This window comes from Solea senegalensis, linkage group LG14, assembly GCF_019176455.1.
Source record: "Solea senegalensis isolate Sse05_10M linkage group LG14, IFAPA_SoseM_1, whole genome shotgun sequence".
Classification (NCBI taxonomy): Eukaryota; Metazoa; Chordata; class Actinopteri; order Pleuronectiformes; family Soleidae; genus Solea; species Solea senegalensis.
The window spans coordinates 2,660,324-2,683,360 of NC_058034.1; the positions used below are offsets into that span (position 1 = coordinate 2,660,324).

Below are 23,037 nucleotides of genomic sequence, written 5' to 3' on the forward strand. Positions count from 1 at the left end.
CTGCTTTAAAACAACCCCACCCCCTCACCACCACCACTAAACTATGCTTCCCCACCAGTCTCCACCTCCACAGTCTCCAAATGCCTTTAGCCAACCATCTCCCCCAATACACATGACTGTTTCCTTGTAGTGTGAGAAGATGTTTCTGTAAAGTTGTGTTCCTTTAACTCTTTAACTCACTAACATACTATTTACAAACCCCATTTTCAGATTAATTCATCGAATCACTTAAACCTACTTTTTAATGTTTTTTACAATAAACCAAATTGTGTTTTGCTAATATGTATATACAAAGATGCAGACCAGCTGCAACGCATTCAAAATGATTGTTATTATTTGAAAGACTAAAGAGTTTACTCAAGTAACAGTGTTCTGGAAGCTTCCACATAATTTAGCAGGTGAACTGCTATGAAATTGAAGCTATGAAAATTGGGTATAAAAGTAGCATCCACCAAAGGTTTAGTCCTTGCATGCGAGGATGGGTCATGGCTCTTCACTTCGTGCTTAACTCGTTTCTCGGTGCAAGATTGCAATCAATGTTGGTCTTTCACCATCTAAAGTACATACTATTGTGAGAATATTCAGTCGGGGATTCTCAGTGCATAAAAACCAAGGGCAGAAACTCATAATGAATACATTTTAACAGGAGCCCTCAGGAGATATTGAAGGAGAAACTGTTATGCTACAGTTTTAGCTTGTTTTAGGAAAAATCAACACTAGACTATATGTGTAAAAGATAAAAAAATCAATGAAAGGAGCATGTGAGATGTATGGGGGAGCATCAGTGCCCATGGGTGTACTGCATATATGTGAAGGTTCTATTGATGCAGAGGATTTATATGCAGTTCTTTTCCGTCAGTAACTGTTACTGTGTGGCAGTAGACAACGCTTGTGTTTAAGAGATTACTACGTGTTTAGCTTAAATGTTTTATTGCATTTATTGTCCAACTCTATTGTATTGACTTAGTTACGTACTCAATATCGCTCTCTGAACTGCTCTGTGATTGGTCGAAGTGTCAAGGCACAGGACAGATTCCTGCGACTTGACACTTCGTCCAAGGCTGGAAATGGGAGGTGCAGAAGTCCAGTTCTCTCTCAGATCACTTGATTTACATAATGCTGAGAGGTTATTATGGGATTATTGATCTTCCGTGCCAGAAATGTGTGGCCTACTCCAGCAAAAGTAAGTGCATGTCATCAGCACGCGATCGTCAGCCTCAATCTCTGTTTGTGTGTCCGCTGCTGTTCTGTTGCATTTCTGACAAAGTAATGCAGCTAAAGGAGACGTTGCTGTATTATTAAACCACACTCACTGTAACCATGGCAACCACAAATCAAAAAGGAATGAAATTTCAAGGATAATGTATAAAGTATAAAAACAAAATCAGAAAATAGGAAAAAACATATATGTGTCAACTTACTTTGAACACAAATATTAGATTCAGTTTCATTCTCTTCCTGACCTGACCTCCCCTATATATATATATAGATATAGATATATATATATCTATCTATATATATATAGATAGATATATATAAATATATACATATATATATATACATATATATATACATATATGAGACGGAAGAGCATAATGCAGCTAGAAGGAGGTCAGAGACCACCCAAGGGCGGTGTGTGTGTGTGTGGGGGGGGTCATATGAGACAGTCTGGTGACATGGCAACTCATCTAAAGCCCGTGCATCACTGTGCCACTTACAGTGGTTTATAATGTTCGACTGCAAAAAGATAGATTACACAACACAATAGCCACCGATGATTATATTCATTATGGCTGCCTTTCATGAGGCACGCTATGTCAGTGTGAGGCTGTAGAATTGACTAATGGACAAAAGTATGTTTGTGCAGTGTGAAGAAAAACTGTCCATAATGCAGCTCTTTTTCAGCAGTTTCCTTTCTGCTATGTCATCCTCTCTCTTATAAATAGTCACAGAATATTTTCAAAACTTAAGCTACATCCATACTTTTACATTTTCATTTCAAAACCACATTTTCAGAGGGAACAATCTGCGCCCTGATGATTTTAGCTCGGGTTCAGACATTATCTGCGTCTATTCCAACACCAGAATAAAGCTATATCACATGGGCACATGCTGGTGTAAACAGGAAGTCGATGCTTTTCCTCTGCAGATGTTTGTTTATTACAAGGTATTGCAGTAAATGAGAGTGGTGAAACAGAAGAACAACCTTGACGAGGTGAAACTGAACGTTTCAATGGACCTTAGATGAGTCATGGCTCCTAAAAACACTGTTTTATATACTTTAACTCAGTGGTTCTCGTACTTTTTTAACCAAGTACCACCGGAGAAAATATTGAGTAACACCATTATCAACTGTGCTCAACTAAATACTAGGACTTGTCGTTCCGACACATATTTCATAATAAACTTTGTTAAGATAAAAAGTGCGGAAGCAGGAAACTGAAATGCTGCAGTACATTTATTTTGAAACAGGAACAGGATGTGGTTTTTGTGACATAAAGTATGCAACAGATGTAGAGAAAGATTTTTTTTTTTTTTACTGATAATTCCGCTTTTCCCACGTGGCCTAAGTGAAAAATAGCCGAGAGGTCTTTTCCCAGAAAGAGCCGTGCGGCTCAGTCGTGTGCGGCAACACATGGTCAGTGTGGATGGTCTGCATATTTACCATGTGTTGCCTGAATGAAAAGAAAGATGAGACGTGGTGCAGAAGACGCGCCGCACACGTGTCGCATTCCTGCTGCACACACATCCAGTGTGAAACAGGCTGTAATTGTATTGGACAACAGGGTTTAAGTGTCTTTCGTGCCACGTGTTTTGCCGTTATTCGTTTGTCCCCCGTTGACCTTGTAATGCTGCTTTCTAGTGTCTCAGCCGATGCGGCGCGTGCCAGCGCGCGGCCTCGTCTCCGCTGTGTCATGAAGCGTTCTGTTTGGCACTGGTTCACATGAGGTGACCGCACCACCACCACCACCATCCGTCCGCCGCTTCCTCCCCCCGCCAGGCTCGGCACTTGCTATCCTGCCTCGTTGAGACAGCTCCACTGAGGCTTGCATGATCAGCTGCCGTGTGAGCCCAAGCTGAGGCTCCGGGGCGCTCATGTTGCTAGATTTCATTTGTGAGTGAGTGAGCGAGTGAGTGAGTGAGTGTGTGACCTCAGGAATGAGTCGATAGGCGCACGTTTGTGCGTGCAGACATTGACGTACATGCTTGTGCGCGTGCGTGGATAAGCAGCATCTTTAGGCAGCTTGTTTATTTACTCTCATATACACACACACTAACTTGTTCTCTGCCTTTTTCCGGTCTCTCTCTGTCTCTCTCTCCCTCTCACTCACCTCATCCACCATCCTCGCTCGTTCCCCAGCAGCGCTCCACGTTGCTCCTGCCGACCTGCTTCCAAAACATGTAACCTACACTGTGCACCCCCCACCCCAGCTCTGCCGCCACAGGCCCTGACAGGCTGGGCTGTGATGCTCATGTGGCACGGGCTCGCCTCGCCTCGCCTCTGTCCTCCACCGTCACCGCGGATTGCTCTTTACTGACATTGGGAATGAGATTAAAGGCAGGGTTTAGGAATTAGGCATTCAGAGATTAAAATTTAGCGATGACAGCGTTTGCGTGGAGGGCTGTTAACCGCTCCCTGACCTATTGTTTATATCTTAAATCGAGGGTTACCACAACTTTGTACCTTTTTTTGGCTCACCTTTTTAATGGTGTCACAATAAATGAATTTTGTATTAGAGCACGGGTCTCAAAGTCAGATGACCTCAGGGGCCACATGAGCTCCACGTCTGGTAAGGAGGGGCCAGTCAGGTAGGGGTGCAACTAACTATTATTTTATCGTTTTATACGAGTTTGGTCCATAAAATGTTGAATAATATTCATCATTGTTCTTCAAACCTAGAAATGATGATGTTCCCAAATCTCATTTTTTTACGATTTATGTATTATATGGGGCAAAGAAACCAGAAAATATTCACGCTAAAGAATCATAAAAATGTGTTTTAATTATTTAAAAAACACTCAAAATAGTTGACGATTCATTTAGTAATCGATAAATAATCTATTCATCGACTAATTGTTTACAGTCCAGTGAAGAGTAGTGGGTGAAACGTAGGGCGATATTAGCTGAAAATTATATCATTTTAATTTCATGATATTTGTGACGATATTTTACATCATTTCAAAGCACAAGTGCTTGTTTTGACCTGTAACAATGTATAATTCGCAATAAAAAAAACATATTTATGATGCTAAAGGAATCTATAAATATCAAAAACAAACATTTATCAGAGGTCAGAGGTCAGGACAGCATGTGACACCTCCTTCCTGAGGTTTTCCTCACTCGATGTGAGGGTCTAAGGACAGAGGTTGTCACTTGCTGTACAGACTGTAAAGCCCTTCGAGGCTAATTGTGTTTGTGATGTAAGGCTATAGAAATAAAATTGAATTGAAATGTACTGAAGGGCCGGAGTGAACAGAACCTTATCCATTTGAAATGTGAAGAAAAGCAAAGCGTCACATTTCCATACGATTAAAGCCGAGGTAGAGGGGTTTTCCACGCTGCATGAATTGTGTACCGTCCACACAAAACAAGTACAAACTCCTCTTTTCATCGATTTTTCAATTTCTCCAAATGATAATAATTATACATCAGATTTCTCTCAAAGATGCTTTACAACAACAGAAGAAAGGAGATCATCCAAAGTTAATGAAATGAGGACAGTTAAAGCCAGTTTAAACAGGTTCTGAAGGTCCTGAGTTCCTGATGTGTTGTGGAAGGGAAGGCTGACTCCCCCAAGGTTCAAAAAGATTGACTTCTATCCCACGTTGTAAAAGTAAGGTTCACTATAAACTTTCACGACTGTGATAACTGTATAAAATGAAGTGATGTGGGAATTCAAAAATGCAAGAAATGAGTGTGTTCACTCTGGTCTTGTGTTCCCGCTGATGACAATCGGAGCAAATTCACTTGACCTGGGAGTGAATGTCAATTAAACACATTCCCACTGGTCAAAAGCCACTTTAGACCTGGATCTTTAATTCCCATTCCTTTTACATCATTTTGTTGTTGATTGAAACACATATATATGTATATATATGTATATATATATATATATATATATATATATATATATATATATACATAGTGGATATTTTTTATTCCAAGCATCAAACTTTTAGCTTAATCCCAAAATGGATTGTGTGGTTCTTATATTAGTTTTGGATCCGCGCCGTCGTCCTCGGCTCTGCCTCTGGGGTTTGCAACGGTTGCACCAGCAGGATTGTATTCTTTAGTAACACAGTGTGAAAAGTTTGGTCTCCCACGAAAAAAAAAAAAAAAAAGTTCCTTGCGATCCTTCCTTACATGCACGATCTTTGATTTGTGACGATGTAAGATCAAATTGAGCTGCAAGTGTGCTCCCCTCTCTGCCTTTCATGCTGCTTCAATATCACGGCGTGGAAAAACAAAGAAGGCAAAGACTGAGGGAAATCTGACGCGTTGTGCCACTCAACATCCCCCATTCCCAAACAACAGCGTCTCACTGCCACTACAAATACATTAGAAATCAATTATTTATGGAACAAAGTCGGTGCCTCTTTTATCTTTCCCTTTTATCCAATTAAATTGTCTAACCATTCTAAGCCTCTATAGCTCACAGGGAATGTGCTTCTTTAAAATAAAGAAGAAAAGAGTTTCTCTTCAGTCCTCCTTTTGACTTTCGACGTAACAGAGAAGAGACACTTCTGAGGGTTGAGAAATGAAAGGAAGAAAGTGAGTAAAGTGTAAATGAACTCCCCCTCCTACCGCCGTCACCATTGCATTGGTTCTACAGGAACTATTTGAAGTTTTGATATTAAGACTTTGCTTCCATTCCCCGCGCAAAGGGACACTGGGAGTGATGAGGCCTTTCATGATTCCTTTATGCCCAGCTGAAATAACTCGAAAGTATTTGGGATCATCATCTCCACGGGGGTAAATACGACGTTGCTTCAATTGCTGTCCTGTATTATTCAGGAAGTCAACTGAAGTCGTGTCTTCAAATTGAAAACCGCTCACAGGCGACGTCGCCAAATTATTGATGTGGAGTGTTGTAGAACACGCCGCGCGTCTCTCTGTTATCATACAGTAAAGACTGTTAGTCCCACTTTGTAGATACATTTTCATACGCACAGAACCAAACTCAATTTAAAAAAAAAAAAGTGTCATTTTAATTATATGAGAAGAAAAAAATCAGTGCAAAAATGTGAAAAATGCGCTCTCAAAATTGAGAATCCGTCTTGTCTTGTCTGTCTCTTCAGTTCCATGTTTTAGTTTTGACATTATAGTCAGTTGTGATGCTGTACTGGATCCACTTAAAGGAATACTTCATCAATTTACATTTGGCAATGTATTACTAGAATAAGGGAAGTATTTTTGAAAAATTTTGCTTCCCAACCTCTGTTTTTGCCTGAGTCGAGAAATATCTTCATTCCGCACTTTTTTGACCCAGAATGTGAACCGTGTCCACCATCTTTGCTAACAGTTACGCTAACAGGACCAAGTGTCAACTCAGGGGAAACGGAGGTTGAGAAGCACAGTTTTTCAAAAATACTACTCCTATTCTCGTAATACAAAGCTAAATGCAAATCAGTGAAGTATTCCTTTAATATTCTAATGGGTTTGTAATAAGAATAAGCATTTGTCATTAGAAATTTCTCAATTTAATTCTTAACAACTTCATCTGAACTTTAACTGTGACCCTCACCAAAGTAGTATTAAATTTAGGGTTGATTTTCATAATCTGTAAAATGTCTAGTTGTCTTGTCCAAAAACCAAAAATGATTCGTTGTGAATGATTTCTTTGTTATTTGGAGCAAAGAAACCAGAAAATATTCACATATTCACAAGAAGCTGAAAAATCTGAAAATTTGCTTGAAGTCCTTAAAAACACTCAGTTTAGAAATCAATTAATCAAGTAATTGTTACAGCCATAATTACATCGGTAAATTAATCTATCCATTAGTCAAGCCAGATCATCAGTTTTTAAAAATTAATCAAAAGTCATTTTAAATAGTTGTGATTAAAAAAAGTTATATTGTTTGTCCTCTACGAAAATAAAACAACTAAATACATATGGGTTTTAAATTGTTGCTCAGAAAAACAAACTTAACCAATCAATAACCTCAGGATGTGGAAAATAGTGGAAAGTTGTTTTTTAGTATTTATATGATTAACTCATCAGATTTGTCAATATTATCTTCACTGTTTTCATGTACAAATCCTTAAGCCCAGTTTTACCGTTTGGAATGTACTCATTATGTATATATATATATATATATATATATATATATATAATATATATATACATTATATATATGTATATATACTCACTCGTTATATAGATTTTTTGACATAATTACTTATACAATTTGCTCTGTATCCCCAATGAAACTCATTATCACCTCAAATCAAAGCTTGGCGTGACGTGAAAGAAACCAGAGCTTGATCTCCTTTCTAATGACAAAGATCCGAGCCATGACACTTTATTAGCACTTTTAATTTAAAAAACATTTCTTTTAAAAAATCATATCATAAAGTTGCTCCTAACATTTTTTGGAGGAATAATTTAGAGGTAGAAGAGCAGGTATGGAGGATCTGTGGGCGAGACTGTGCGCAGCCTGTGATCTGCTGCTCTTTTGTTACAGCATCGTGTGTGTGTGTGTGTGTGTGTGTGTGTGTGTGGGCTGATGATGTGTACACGCAGCCTGACGTGACATGTCTGTAGGTTTGCATACAGTATATGACACATGTGTCTGGCTAGAAGAGATTCTATTGCATTGTAACTCTGTGTGTGTGTGTGTGTGTGTGTACAGTGTAAGCACAGTCGTGCACAAATAGCTCCTGAGGGCCCTCACGATCACAGACTGCCAAAAGGAAAAGGATTTCAGTGAGGTTTCCTTCTCGCTATGTAAAGTGGGAGCCCTGTGGGACATGTTTGGCATTCTCATCCACTCACTGAAGATGGCCTGTGATCTGAAGCCACTAACAGGCTCGGCGTGCTCCATCTCTCTCTCCCCCTCTCTCTCTCTCTCCCTCTGGCTCTCTGAAGTGATTACCCTGCTTGTGATTCCACTGACACCCACATGTCCCCCCGAGACGTGCCTTCACTAGTTTGTTTAATCTGCCTCCCCGTACAGTAGGTAACACAGCCATAATTGAGGTGTGGAGAGAGCTGTGGGAGCAGATGAAAGCGATAGCAGGTTTAATGAAAACTTGTCTGCGCCGCACGATGACAGCAGTCGCTAAAATTAATGTGCGGAGATTCTGCTGCTTTTACAAAAAAAAAAAACAATCTTTGTGAAAGGTAAACGTCCTCAACAGCAATCTGTCACTCCCTTTGTTTTCTTAATGTTAGAGTCAGTAAACGATAAATCTGTGTTCTACTAATAATACAAATATCAGTGTCGCAGTGAGGGTTTTAAAATGTCACTGGGAAAGTTTCAAGTTTCCAAGCAAATGAGTTGTCTGAGATTAGAATGCCATCGCGCCGTAACATTTTACACTTGCATGCAGCTTTTATTAAGGAACAGGGGAAACATGCATATTAACAAAAATACAGGGGAAACAGGGTTATGGAATAAACAAAACAGCAATATAATAAGTCAAGTAATGAGAATAAAAGATTAAAAAAGTCATATTACACGAATAAAGTTTTTCAAGAATAGACTTTATTTTTAATCATCATCCAATGTTTTATTACACGGAGCTGCTCTGTTCTGCGCTGGTAAAGGTTGGGGGTCAGTACATGTCAGACTTAAAACAAAAAACAGCTGCGGATCATTTTGTGGCGACTTCGGGGAAAAAGACTGAGGATCAATTACGCTGTTCGGGAAGTGAAACAAATAAAGATACGAGGCTGCGGCTGCTGAGAGACGGTGAGGAGTAGTCGCGCTGCCTCTCTGTGTCACAGAATCACTGCGTCTGTATCATTTTACACTGTTTACATCTGTTAGCGCTGCAGCCCGCCTCGTTCATCTGACCCAACACGGATGAAACGGAGAAGGTGCAAACATCTCTGAAGTCGACACCGTGTTACCTCAGGCTTATTTCACGTCACTTTAGATTTGAAATAATCAAATAAATCAATGAGCCCGGTTCATGAAGTCACCTTCTTTACATCCGTTTGATTCCCAATCAAGATTGTTTCTCATTTGTAAAGTGTGTTAAAAATGCAATTGGTTCCGATAAACTGTTACACTTCTGCCATTAATCACAATTTAGAAAAAGATTATCATCTGAAGAGAGTAGGAAGGATACGTCATTTTCAACAATGTAATGCTGGCAGTAAAGGATAAATCCTGTGATATTAAATGAGAATTAAGAGGGAGGATTTCACAGCGTTGCCAGGGAAGTTGTGTCTGGTGCCGTTCTTTCAGCAACTTTTCACAGATTCCAGTGAGGCTGGCGATAAGATAACGAGTTATCTAAGATTAGAAAAGCATTAGCAGGCCTCGCAGTCAAGCAGATATTTCATCTCAACAACACATGACTTCCAATGTTGTGCTGATACCTGAGACAGATTTGGATTTACACTCCGCTTGAATTTTTGATATGAAAACAGCGAGTGGAACTGTGAAAATGCAAGCATCAGATACTCTATCTCCCCCCGGTTAGTGTCTCGCCTCTGTCTGTGACACGCTTGCACTTCTGTGTTCACAACGTACTGGGTGTCAATCATCGTCTAAAATCAGCTCGTAGATAAAACAAAAAGAAAAAGGGGAAAAAAACCCCAATCCATAGAAGTTGAACTTGAATTAATTAAATCTACTGTATCATGCTTCCTCACAGAGATTGCATCTGTCCTCAGATGTGTAAAAAATAAAACATTCTCAGATATCTGCCTAAACCCTATTATTGTAAGATACCAGTAATTAAATTGACAGTGTTATTAATTGGGTTGAAGATAACTTGCATTGAGTCGAGGACATCTTAAACTCAATTAAAGATATCTCCTACTCAATTAAAGATATTCAAATGCCACGTCCTGCCGTATGCAATCAGGCTCTTTCTGGCGCAATAATATCACTTCTCTCGCGCCCCCTTTTACAAAGACTTAGTTGGACTTCTAAAGTTTGCTTTTTATCATTTAAAGCTCGACTTTTTGAAATAGATGTCACACTTTGGTGATGTCTGTAGCTTTTTTTTTTTTTGTAATGTGGCATAATTATAGTGTTTAATCCTTCCTTATCCAGTGTTTGAAATAGACATGAAGATTAGACTCTTCTGACATCAGGGAAAAATTAGGCCTTTAAAGGGATTTGCCTGTAATTTTAGGGGGGGTGAGGTGGTGAAGTGTGTGTGTGGACTGCAGGTCAGTCTGTGGATCCTGTGGTTCAAGCCTGTCAGATGGACATACATAACATTGCTTAAAACACTCTCAAATGTGACGTTTTTTCCCCCATTGTTTAATTCATTGGTGCAAATACTCGGCATGACACATTACCAACGATATGTATAGTTTCTTTAAGTTTGTTTAAGTGAAAACCTTTGAGTGATTCTTGTGCTGCTATGAGAACGAAGCCACCCAGAGGCAAGAATTAGAGCAGTAGATGTCTCAAAACATTCACTTGTTTTGTTTTTTTCACTTGATAAGACATTGACTGCGACGACACTGAAGCTGCAAACTTTTGCTTTAACCCACACACAACAGACTTTTGATCTCTGTGAGTCAATGTTTCCTCCTATAATCCATCCTGATGACTTTTTACCTTTTTTTAGTCAGATTTACAGTCTCTGTCCAGAGAATGCGAAGAGGACTGTCAAACTACTGACACCAGAAATGCAAAAATTAATCTCTTCTAATGTAAGGATAACAAATGTAAATGTAGATCTGTGCCATTATGTTTGCATAGATGTGCTGGAGATGCTGTATATATATATATATCACAGATACAAATATGTATCTCAGCAGTACTTACTTTGTTCAAGCTGGTAATATTAGTGTGTCTACTATTTTTAGAGCGTCTTCCAGTGGTACATTATCGTACAGCTGTCATCGGGCCTTAAAAGTTAGGCCCGACGAGCACATTTTGATTGACAGCTTTTTAAAAGCCTTAACCCATTTACTGCCCGACATTATTCAAATGTCAAGAATGAGTCATTTGTACTAAATATTTACATGGGCCACTTGGAAGTTGGAACAAAGAAATAAAATAAGTCCTCTGTTAACTTCATAACATCTCAGAACTCTCTAAATAGGCCCAGGAGGAGGAGTGGGTTTGACTCCGGAGAGCTCTGGGTCCGGACTCTCCACATCTGGTGCACCTGCACCGGCCATGAACACGTACGACATTCACACCTGGTTAAATTCTGGCCAGAGCGAATGTTGCGATCTTGTGGAGGTTCTCAGTCTTCGAGACAGCTTGCTGAGGGGAGTCCGGGGCATTGGGCTGACGGTGGCGTTTCAGTTTCTCACACCAGAGACACACACCAATAAGTTGTTGGACACTTGTCTCCCTCAAGTTCCCGTTGTGTTTCATAGAACGGCTTCAGCCCGTGTAAAAAATTAACCCATCGGGTTTGGACTTCAGCGCTACAGTATCGTGTTTCCATTAGGAATTCTCCCAAAATAACAAGCCCCAACTTTCTATTGTTCGGTACCCTTCCCTTGGGATACCAGAGTATTGATACGGTGCAGTACGGGTGGGTGGAGCTAGACCCTTGACAGTCAGCTGATTGGACGGCAGAAAAGTGTCACTCCCTTGAGTTTCTTCAACACCCGCAGCCACAAACCAAACAGGAAAAAGTTTGACGCCGTTGTCGGTGCGCCGCTAAAACGTCACGCGACGTATCTCGCTGATGCGGTACTGTTCTCAGTCCAAACGCAAGCCTGACCCCGGGGGCTTTACCATTCCAAACCATTATGGACCCTGATGGATACACACCAATACAAGGCTCATCTCCACAGACAACATTAAAATGTAATGCAAGTTTAAAAGAAGATTCAGTTACAGGGAAATGTGCTTTCATGTTTGTTCCCATCAATCTTGGGACTTAGTTCACCAGGATAAGCAGTCGATAATGCAAATAGTAATTGTCAAGAACCTGATGATGTAAATAAAAAGCACCAGTAGCTATACAATATATGGTGGTGTTTCCAGCCCTGCTGGTCCCATCCATTCACAAGCATCTTTTATTATTATTATTATTATAGTCATATTTTTCTTCTTGTACTAAGTGAAAGGATGCCGTGGTTTCCTCATTATTCCACACATTCCTCATCGAGCCTGCTGTATCCACTGGTTGTGCTATTTTTTTCCGTAAAAGGAGGAGGGATGTTTCACTTCTGTGATTTATTATGCTGTGGTCGCGCCGCTGCAAGTTTACCTACACATTCAATGCACGGACATGAGTAGATGTACATTTTCGCGTTGGCACCGTTCACTCCAGAGTTGAGATTCTCCGGCTGAATGTCACGTGACCGGCAGCCAGCGGGACTCAGTTGGTTCAAGACGGAGGAATCTCTGTGTGTTCACGACACTAGAAGTTTTGTCTGCAGAGACTGTTTTAAAAAAGGAGAAAGCTGGAAATAAAGTCAGCGAGGAAGTCCATCTGTCACCGCTGTTGCAATAGATGTGCATGCACACAGAAATAGCACTAATACATCTTGTAGCATGATGCAAAAATTAGCGTTCGCTGTGACCGCAGCGTCAACGTCCTCTTTTGTTTGCTGGGTTAGGGAGTTTGTTTCCATTGCAGTTCATGACTTTTACCTTTTATTAACACGTCAACTTGTTTCAGGTGTTTTCATGTGAAAATCAGAACAGGCTGGTGGAAAAAGGCCTCATTTGTGACGATGTTGACAATCATTTCCTACAATGTCTTGAGATTTCTGGTGAATGTGGACTCAGCCTCCTTCTTCTCCACCTGCTGCTCTTCCTCTCCTCAGGGCGATGTGCCAGCTGTGGAGAGAACGTGGTGGGTGAGGGCACCGGCTGCACCGCCATGGACCAGGTCTTCCATGTCGACTGCTTCGTCTGCATGACCTGCAGCACCAAGCTGCGTGGCAAGCCCTTCTACGCCGTGGAGAAGAAGGCGTACTGCGAACCCTGCTACATTGTGAGTAACTCCTGTCCTTTCACGTCCGCCTGCCTCTCCCTCATGTCTCAGCTCTCTCTGGTTGGACACATGTCCTTGGAGCCAAGGGTGGCACACGGGCAGCTGTGTGCGTGGAAAGTTTTCTTTTTTCTTTCATCAACAGTCAGGCCAGCTGCCTGGCACAGCGTGTCTTCGTCTATTCTTTCCCCCTTGGTTTTGCTTTGCTCTTGATCACTCTACGACACCCTCTTTTGTTTTTTATTTATAAGAGTTCTACATACACCGACATGGTGATGCCAATACAATGCAGGAAAAAGAATAATATAAATAAAGTCTTGCTGTGTTAGCAGACTAATGGTAGGTGTAAAGCTGTAGTTGACAGCTGTATTTATGGTTATAAAAACATGAACAGCAAAAGACGTAGAAACCTCAAGGGATTCCTTTTCCCAGGATTGACAGATGTTCAATAAATATGAGTATGAACATAGATATAGAGTGACATTTCTATGTACAAAGATATGTTAAAGTTCAATACAAAGAAGTTGCTTATTTATTGTAGCTTTATAGCTTTTACTTTTTTAACTACCATGGTGAAGGTGGTTGTGTTTGGCTGCATTTGACTTTGAGGAGCAGTTAAAAAAGTCAAGATTTCTTTTTATTATTTTTCTTTTTTGGGGATTTTCAGAGGACGTAGGTTAAAGCTCCGGAAAGGAATGATTAGATTTAGGTGATGCTACAGAGTCAGGAAAACATAGTTTAACCCTTTGAAATAATTAGACTGTAAGAAACAGTGTAAGGAACGCACTTCCTTTGGTGTATTTATTCACTTGCTTAGTCATCAGCAGATATTTAACAAAAAGAATGCAGATCAACATTAGGGCAGCCCGTGCCTCTGACCAAGGTACCCAATCCACATTGCTCACTGTTAATTGGACTCTCTAAATTGACCCCTGCCTCTGTGGGGCCACCCCTTGTGCCGGCCCCAAGCCCGGATAAATGATAGGGTTGTGTCAGGAAGGGCATCTGGTGAAATAAATCTCTGCCCAATCAAATGTGGATTACCTGCTATGGCGACCCCTAGAGAGGGAGAAGCCAAAAGAGAACAAATGCATTTACCACTCCATAAGTTGATAACATATTAATGTGGCATTTACAGCTACACACACACACGGCCCAGGAATGAATACTGAGTAATTAAAACACTAGAAATCTCTAGTTTTATTGTTTGACTGATGCTCTCAGCGATCTCCAAACCAAATCTTAATAGCTCAGCTTCATGTGTGACTGTAATGGGTGACCTGATAGACTTGTTGCTCAGAATATATATTCTTTTTTGAACGGAATTTTCAAACTGTGAATCAGATGGTGCTGATGAGAGCACTGGCAGCTGAATGCGTGAACGTAACTATCTGATGAGCAGTCAGATTATGCTCTGAATGGACTTGATTTATTTAGTGAGTGTTGAAATCATGTCAGAACGGTACATGGTGATGATTCTCTGCATGGAACACTTCAAAAAAGAGCACTGTCTGTTTCTCCTTTTTTTTTTCCCCCCCCCTATCAAACGTTGGCCAAAGAAGTTAATAATATGTTTGGTCGTTTTTATTCTTTCTCTAAAGACTGGGGCCTATTTTACAGCTGCTGTATTTCACAAGACATGTGAAAATGTTTCCTTGCACAATATTGTCAGGAAAGACACATCCTTAACGACCACAAGGACTTCATTTTGCAGAAGTGTTTCCCTCATTCCGTCATTAGAATATGGTCTGGTTTTGTTGTCGGTCTCGTTGCCGTAAATGACATCTTTGTCATTGTCAGCAGTGTCGAGTCTGCACTTTGTTCCTGGAAGCTGTGATGGCCTGAAACTGACTGAAACTGTGTCATTACAGTGGAGTTTTTGGGGTAACCACTTTGAACTTGCACTTGCCATTTTCATTTCAAACTAAGTGACTCAGGTTCTTGGACTTTTGCACACATCGCGACTCGTATCAGGGGAAATGACAAGAACCTTTTAATGCGGCCATTGTTTGGCTTTTCTCTCAGTCTGTGTCAAAACACAACACAGACACGCTCACGCATACGTGTTGAGCCCCGCCCCCCTTTTCCCCTTTTGAAAATGAGCGCCATTCCTGCACGCCTTGACACAGCCCGTCACATGCAATGTTAGATTTGGGAAACAGTGGGAAAGCTCTCGTTGGCTGGCCAATCACAACACAGTCCACATTCTAGGGGTGTGGTTTTGGTCTGAAACAGCGCGGCTGACGAGAGCGTCAGTGAGGAGATATTTTGATCGGCTCGTTTGCAGCGATTAGGAGGTTTTTAACCATGAAAACAAGTTCATATATGTAAGTAGACGTCCATAACTAACATATATGTGTGATACAAGCATTCTTTGTCACCTTTAAGTCACCACACAAATGCTACAGGAGTCTGGAAAAACTGTGTATACTGACTGACCGACCTGCTTTTGAACAGAGAAACGTCCACACAAACTGTAGAAAAGAGAGTTAAGAAAGCTCGTACAAGTTTCTTGCAGCTCAGTAGTTAATGAGGGAGGTCAACACTGTGTTTTTGGTAAATAAAGGATAAAGCATCTCGCCGTCCAAAGTGGATTTATTAATTATTCTGAGCACATATTAACACATACATGCAATTCATTTACATCACTTTCAGGATGTGGCTTGATGTGCACTTTGCCAGTAAAGTCTCTGCGCTACAGTATATGATGTTTAAATCAGTGGCAGGCCATCTCTTAAATCATCCCCCTTTCAGAGGCACTCACTGTGATTGTGGTTGTCTTGTCTGGAAGTTCTCCAACTCTGATACATGCGCGAAAGAGGAATGGGATAATTTAAGAACTTTATTTATGCATTTCATCAGCATAAATGTTCTTCTGGCATGAGATCAAAAGGATGGGGGAAATCTGAATTTCTTAATGAAAGTAATTTCTTCTTCTTTTATTCCCATCCTCAGGGTCATACGCCTCTGTACGATTAGAAAATGAATGTGAGTGTTGAGTCTCTGAAGAGAAATGTCAAATCCCAGAGAGGAAGAGGGAAAACTTCAAGTTAGCCTCTGAGTCAGTCAGTCTAGGAATCTCTCCGTGTGAAAACCATCATGTACTGTTCTCCTTCTCCTTCACCCACCATGTTATGTCTGCAGTGTATAATATCCCGTGTTTTTTATCAAAGGCAACTCCAGTGATTTAATCGCACACCAAAACTTTTTTGTGAAGTGAACTTAAAAAAAGGTGAAAATGCTCTTTAAAATGAGAGCGTATGTATTGGATTTAAGAGTTCTTTCAATGTATGTTGTCAACTGACAGATTTTTTTCAATACTGCGGATGAAAAATAATCAAATAAATAAAACGCCACAACCCGAAAAACAACGACACATGTTAGTTTTCTGAAAAAGACCAAGTTTTAACTTTGAGGAAACTTATATCACATTCTCGTCCCACGTGAAATGTGCCCTTTAGTACGAGTAAATGTCTTTCTAGCAGCCGTTGGCAGTGTTTGACGTTTTGATGTCGAATATCTTACGGGTTTAAAAGTTGCCTCAGGACACAGTTTCATGCAAAACTCTATGACGTCTATTTGCCAGGAATTGTAGGGAATACATTTTACACGCGTGGAGCGATTAACGTCCACTATGGTTTTTTTATCCGTGTATCAAAGTAGACGATCCGCAACCCCTTTATCAAAACTGGGGCTTTACATATTCTGTGGAACAATGCTGGCATTTGTTATTGGCATGATTGATCTCTTCCACTCAGAGATTTGCTTCATATTATTGATTCCTTTCAGTAATGTGCAGGATCTCACCTACGTCTGTTATCATGTCCTGTCACAACCTGCTATCTATCCAGAACAACCGACTGGGCCGCTAATCGGACTTTGACTTCAGCACTTCCCCAGTATGAGGACTTATCGCAGCTTATTTGGATACAAGAGGATGTTGATAAAGTCTATAGCCGCTCTGCCCATGTCTCACTTTGCATGAAGTCATCTGTAATCCTGTTAATGTGACAACATCGGTTCACCATTGTTTTGCTTCTTTTTGCCTGAGGTGTCCCACAGCTCCTGATATCTGCACATCTGCACCGATGATAAGCCTGAAAGTGCGAGTGTGTGAGCCAACACCACCCAAAGAGAGTGACCGTTGCCCTAATTGAGACGTGGTTTTTTAAGTAAAAACATACGACAACCTAGAACAAGTTATGTTGTCGAGTCGAGTCTTGAGTATTATTTGAAAGAGTTCATTCCTTATCTACAGTAAGTGGAGTTCCATGTTTCAGGGGGTCTTTAAGGGCTTATGCCACAAACATGTACAGCCACACTCTTACAGCATTATAGTAAAAGCAAATTGTCCAATAATCAGCACTCGTCCATGATGAGCCACGAGTCCTGAGTTCTATAACACTTGTGTTGAGGTATTTGATGCCGCACTGGCCAGGCACTTAATTCACTGAGTTAATTAGTTATTTATTTAGTTAGTTTGTTGACAGGGACAATAAACAGCTTCGTGGCTGCACACCACAGTTTGTGATGAGCTCATTTGTCCCGGGACAGGATGCAGAGGACAACATTATCTGCAAGAGAAGTCAACAGCTTATTCAAACCACATTTACTAAAGAGAACATATTCGCAGACAAAATGCAAAACATAATCGGAATTGAAGACATCAAATACGAACTTCCCTGTGTCGTGTGCAGTTTGGAGCATGTTACTTTTAAAAAAAGTAATTAGCCATAAATGTTCTGAATTAGAGGCATTGTTAAAGTCACCATATCTTTTTTGAATTTGCAGTCTGAGAAATCAAGAGCAATTTTCTCTCTCCTTTCACTTCAGGAAGTTTGCCTGTAACCATGAGAGCATATTATTCAACAGGCGTGAGAGCAACAGCGGCTCCACATCCATCTGATAGTTGCGCTGCTCTTTGAACAAGTTCAGTCCTGGGATTCAGTGTCACTGAGGTTAATTGCTTACACCGTGTACGGTGCCCACTGTTCCTCAGTCCATTCTGTGTCGTCCGTATCTCCTTGTTTCTGCAGCGGTTTATTGCTAATTTCGGTTCCCCTTTGCCAGGTTTATGCCTATTTAATGAGTTTGTTTATTTTAGAAAGGTTTTTCCACTGCCCTTGTTTCAGGTTGTAGGCTGATAAACAGGATCATTCAATTTGCTTTACTGACTCCAGTGAATGATGGAAAAAGGGCTTTAGACAATGCTTGGTTTCCAGTTAAACGCAGAATCACATCCCCACCGTCTTGTTTGCATGAATATAGCTAAAAGTGCAATAGCATAATGACACTGATGTGAATAACACAAGGTCACAGCTGGAGCAGAGTTTCATATTGAAAGAGCAGTAATAAAAAGATAGGGATTTGCCCACATAAAACCATTAATCTCTTTCTGCCTCTTTTGACAAAATTTCAGAGAGCGCCAAGGTCACGGACACCAACTTGCTTGAATGTAATTGCGTTCATTATCTGGCGTTGCACCGTGGCTCTGTTATTTAAAATAAATGGGCTTTGCTCTCATTGGCAACAATCTCTGAAAGACTCCATTTGGCTTTGACCTGCCAGTCACCAAGAAACGTTTGTGACGGACTCGTCGGCTTTTATCCTCTGTGTCTTGGAAAGAGGTTGTGCCGCGTGGCCTCATTGGACAGCCATTCGTGTTGCCTTCGGCTGAACCAGTGCACCGACTTATTCTCTTCATCGAAATATGACATTTGTACATCGACCTGTTTAAATCCAGAGAGGAAGAAACTGGAAACCAAATTCTGCTTTGTGCTCCAACAACTGGAGGGGTGGAGTTCTGCTCCACCATGAATAGAGGATAATATCCCTTATAAATGTAAACTGCATTTATTAAGTCCTCTTAAATTGCTTAATTTTTAAATTGTTTACAAAGGTAATTGCACAGTTATTTTTATTTATTATTAGCACATTATATTTGTGTCTAATTTACAAACGAATGTATTGTTTCAGAAAATTCCAATCTTTGAAGTTTAATGACATCTTCACATAGAACAGATAGTGAGTATATCGTGCACAGCTGTGACAAAATCTGCCCACTCGAAAACAGTCATATGAATGTCAAATGACCCTGAACTGTACAAAACAAGCACATTTTATATCGTAAAACACCATGTCGCACCAGACGGTGAATGGAAACGAGAGCAGTAATTAAAAAAGTGACCTAAAGGTTATGAATATGTAATTAGAATTAGCTAAAAGGCATTAACAAACCAATGAGAAAGTAATGGATAATGGTTGAAAGTAAATTAGACCAAATTGACCATGACACTAACATTTAAAGAACCGTTGTATAAGAGTCAGTGAAATCTAATGATGAGAGATTACAACAAACAAAAGCCTCCTCTAGAAACCAGAAAGGATCCAAACACTCTTTTTCAACTGTCTGCTCATCCACGCTCCCACTCTATCTGCCATTTCTTTGTTCTTTGTTAGTTTATGCATCGGTGAAATCATTCACCAGAGTAAGCTCCTGCTTACATGTCGGCTCACGGTGGCTACCAAAGCCAAACAATATTTATACACTTATCCAAACAGAACGTAACATTTCTGCTCTCAAACCCCTTTTAAATGCGACACACTGGATCTTAAAACCAGTTTAAATGGCGGGTCTTGTTGATTGACAGTGATCAGATAAAACACGTTAAGGAACTACTGCTCTAGTTTTGTTTAAAGATATTTACAGGCAAACGCACCACGATCATACTTCCTCTATCTTATCATCACCGATAGCAAGGGAAAGTTTCCTCTGGGTGGCACGGCACCCAGAGGCGACAGGCACCGTGCCAGTTAAATTGGATCTCCTGGTGATGGATGTCCTCCACAGCACATCCTAACCGACTATTCTCCCATTGAACAATGGGATATCCCCTCAAGAACTCCCCTAAAGCTGCTGCTGTCATTGAGAGAGCGAGCCCACAATGCGTTCAATCACAGAGGATGATCTCACATCCAGTCACAGCGCTAGAAACGGCACAAACACAAAAGGAGAGCTCATAATGCCGCTTCACTGACAGTAATATGGCTGTAATTAGAAATGACTGCACACCTCCCACACGCCTGTCACTCCTCTGTGATGGATATCCAGGTAGTCTGATCCAAAGGCTTGCAGCCAGCGTGCTGAGTTCAGGGCCCTGCATATGCTTGCTGCTCCGGCTTCTGTAGCTCTCTGCCGGTGTCTGCACAGATGCCGCTCACGCTGGGAGAACAGCGAGGCGCGCGGTGAGCAGCGGCGACAGGTGTACTTCCGCTCCGGTTTTAACTTGTCTTCTGAAGCGGCGTCATGAATACACAGAGACCCGCTTTTTTGTGCTGACTCCATCATCAAATATTCATGACTGTCTGCATTTGCTCGCTGAGTTCTAATTGAGTTCTCTATATTCAGACGTGATTAACTCGGTCTAATTCCTCAAAGGTGTGAGCCAATTAGATAGCACTTGCATGAATAGGATTTCACATCTTAGTACGTCTCCAGAATTGCAAAGACAATTATATGTATGTATAATTGCTCCGTACAGTGGGTGTGAACCCACTAAACTCAAGCCGGTCATTATTTCTTATTACCGAGTGGGCACAGGAAATACAGCTGTCTTCTCCGTCATCAAGCAGGAGGGTTGTCATTACAGTACGCTGTTTGGACAAGAGACACTTCTGCCTCTTAACATCCTCATGTTTTTAGTCTAAAGCGACCCCTCCCAGGGGCAAGAGGGAAATATATTTGTGACCTAGTGCTGACCCATCACGATGTCACCCTAACTCATGGCATAAAGCACTACTGCCGGGATCTTTGTCAGTTTCTCTCTGTAACCAGAGCAGGAGACATTGCCCAAAGTCTATAAGGGTCACATTCTGCTGCGGAGCTGAATTTAAGGCAGAGAGGCAGACGGCAGGCAGGCCGAGCCGGCCACTCTGCTCGAGTCACAGAGAGAGAGATCAGGACTCCCGCTGCCGCCTTTTGTTCTCTGCAGAAAGGCCCGAGCGAGGCATGATCCATGTGTCCAGGCCCCGTCCTTTCACACTAGCCTTAGAGCAACGTTATCACGCAGGCAGCTAATAAAAGAAATGTGTGTGAACAAATACAGCGACACAGCGGAGCGTAATAGAACGCATTAATATTTAAATCTCATTTGACGTTTGTTGGTTTGTTGAAACTCGTGGGGGAAAACCTGCAGAGGCACAGCCGGTTCAAAAAGAGATGTCACTAAACATTTTCCTCACTTATTGGTGTCAATTGTTATTTTCAGGTCATCTTTAATACAGCATGTTGTCGCGAGCTGAAACAATTGATTACTAAATTAATCGACAACCATTTTGATGATCGATTAATCGGATGATTAAAGCAAGATTTCCGATTGTTTAAGCTTCTTAAATGTGAATATTTTCTTCACTTCTTTGCTCTGGATAAAGAAGAAATTATTAAAAGTGAATCATTTTGGTTTGTGGACAAAACAAGACATTTGAGAACGTCATCATTTCCGGGTTTGACGAACACAATCAATATTTTTTAAGGTTTTATAGTATTTTATGGACCAAAAATGAATCAATTCATCGAGAAAATAATCGACAGATTAATCGATTATGAAAATAATCTTTAGTTGTCAGTGTTCGTAAATGATGCACACATGAGTGGACGCCAGTGTGACTGAAATGTTGGTTGCAGGTGCAAATCTGAATGCTCTTAAAACAAGGGTTTATTTTGCAACCAGAAGATTGCGTCCATTTTTATATAAGATATATATTATATATATATCTTATGGGCAGCAGCAGCAGCAGCAGCAGCAGCAGCAGCTGCAGGAGAGAAGTGTGTCCCTGCTGAAGTTGGCCATGAAGAGTCCAGGGAGAGACATAAAATAAATGTAAAGAAACAAATCAGAATAGGAGGCTCTGGCACTTTGCCACCGCAAACCTGGCACGCACTGGTCGTCCATAATAACCCGGTGTGAATTTATTACCGAGCAGCGTAGACTCCTCTGCAGTCAGAGGAGACGAGGCCATTCCAGGTCAGAGGCGCTGAAACCTCGCTGCACTCGTCCTGACTGACACAGACGCGCCGTCTGTGATAGTGTCAAGGTCACTGATCCTCAGAGGGAAAAAAAACAAACAAAAACATGAAGAGAATCCGTTTCCACTGCCTGACACGTTCACTCACTCACTCACTCTTCCACGCCCACATGTAAACAAAAAGAAAACAAACACACCTCAGTCATTTTCATCCAGGGAGCGCGGGGGGGGGGAACAAGTGTGGGTGACTTCCATAACGAGACAGAGTGGTAATGTATTGTCCTCGTGCGGAGGATGCTTACGAGCTGCAGACGAGACATGATGGACAGAGTGAGGAGGAGCCGCTCACTGGAAAGCAATCACTGCTGGTGATGGGGTTGTGTCGAGGGCCGGGGGGTTCGTTCACTCGTTCACCTGATGAATGAGTGCGGGGAAGAGGATCGTGATCACTGGATCCAAATGGCTGAAAGGAAACTGGGTTGTCCGCATTCGCTGTGTTTCCATCGTAGTACGGTCCAGTTTGGAGTGGTCCAGTCCTGGGTCAGGCTCGCGTTTTGGACGGAGAAGTGTACTTTTACATGGTAGACGGGGCGCGGACTGTGTCTGATGACAGTGAACGCAACACAACAGCCAACAGTGGCTGGCTGCAATTTCTTCTAATTTTTTTTTTCCCTTCTTCTTCTTATTAGTAGAGAGTATTATTTAAAACTGCTTCAACTTCCATGGGATATTTACACCGGTTGCAGGGGCGGGGGCGGGGGCTTTCTGTTGCTGAGTCAGCAGACTCTTGTGGGTGGAGCTGGTCTAGCTCAGCCTGATCTTACCGTACCTTTTCGGTACCCCAAGGGAAGGGTGCCAAAAAATGGAACCGTAATAAGCTACAAACTGTACCAGAGTGAACCATTCCACTCTCTATA

General features: G+C 41.3%; 1 protein-coding gene across 3 annotated transcripts in view; it reads left to right on the forward strand.

The window, feature by feature from the left end:
- Positions 1–23,037, forward strand: part of LOC122780680 (LIM domain containing preferred translocation partner in lipoma) — a 147,498-nt gene that overhangs the window by 112,448 nt on the left and 12,013 nt on the right. For all 3 annotated transcript variants that reach the window (XM_044043820.1, XM_044043821.1, XM_044043822.1), the window contains one exon: positions 12,930–13,099. In XM_044043820.1, the coding sequence (XP_043899755.1) occupies positions 12,930–13,099 (170 nt within the window). The remainder of the gene's footprint in view (positions 1–12,929; positions 13,100–23,037) is intronic.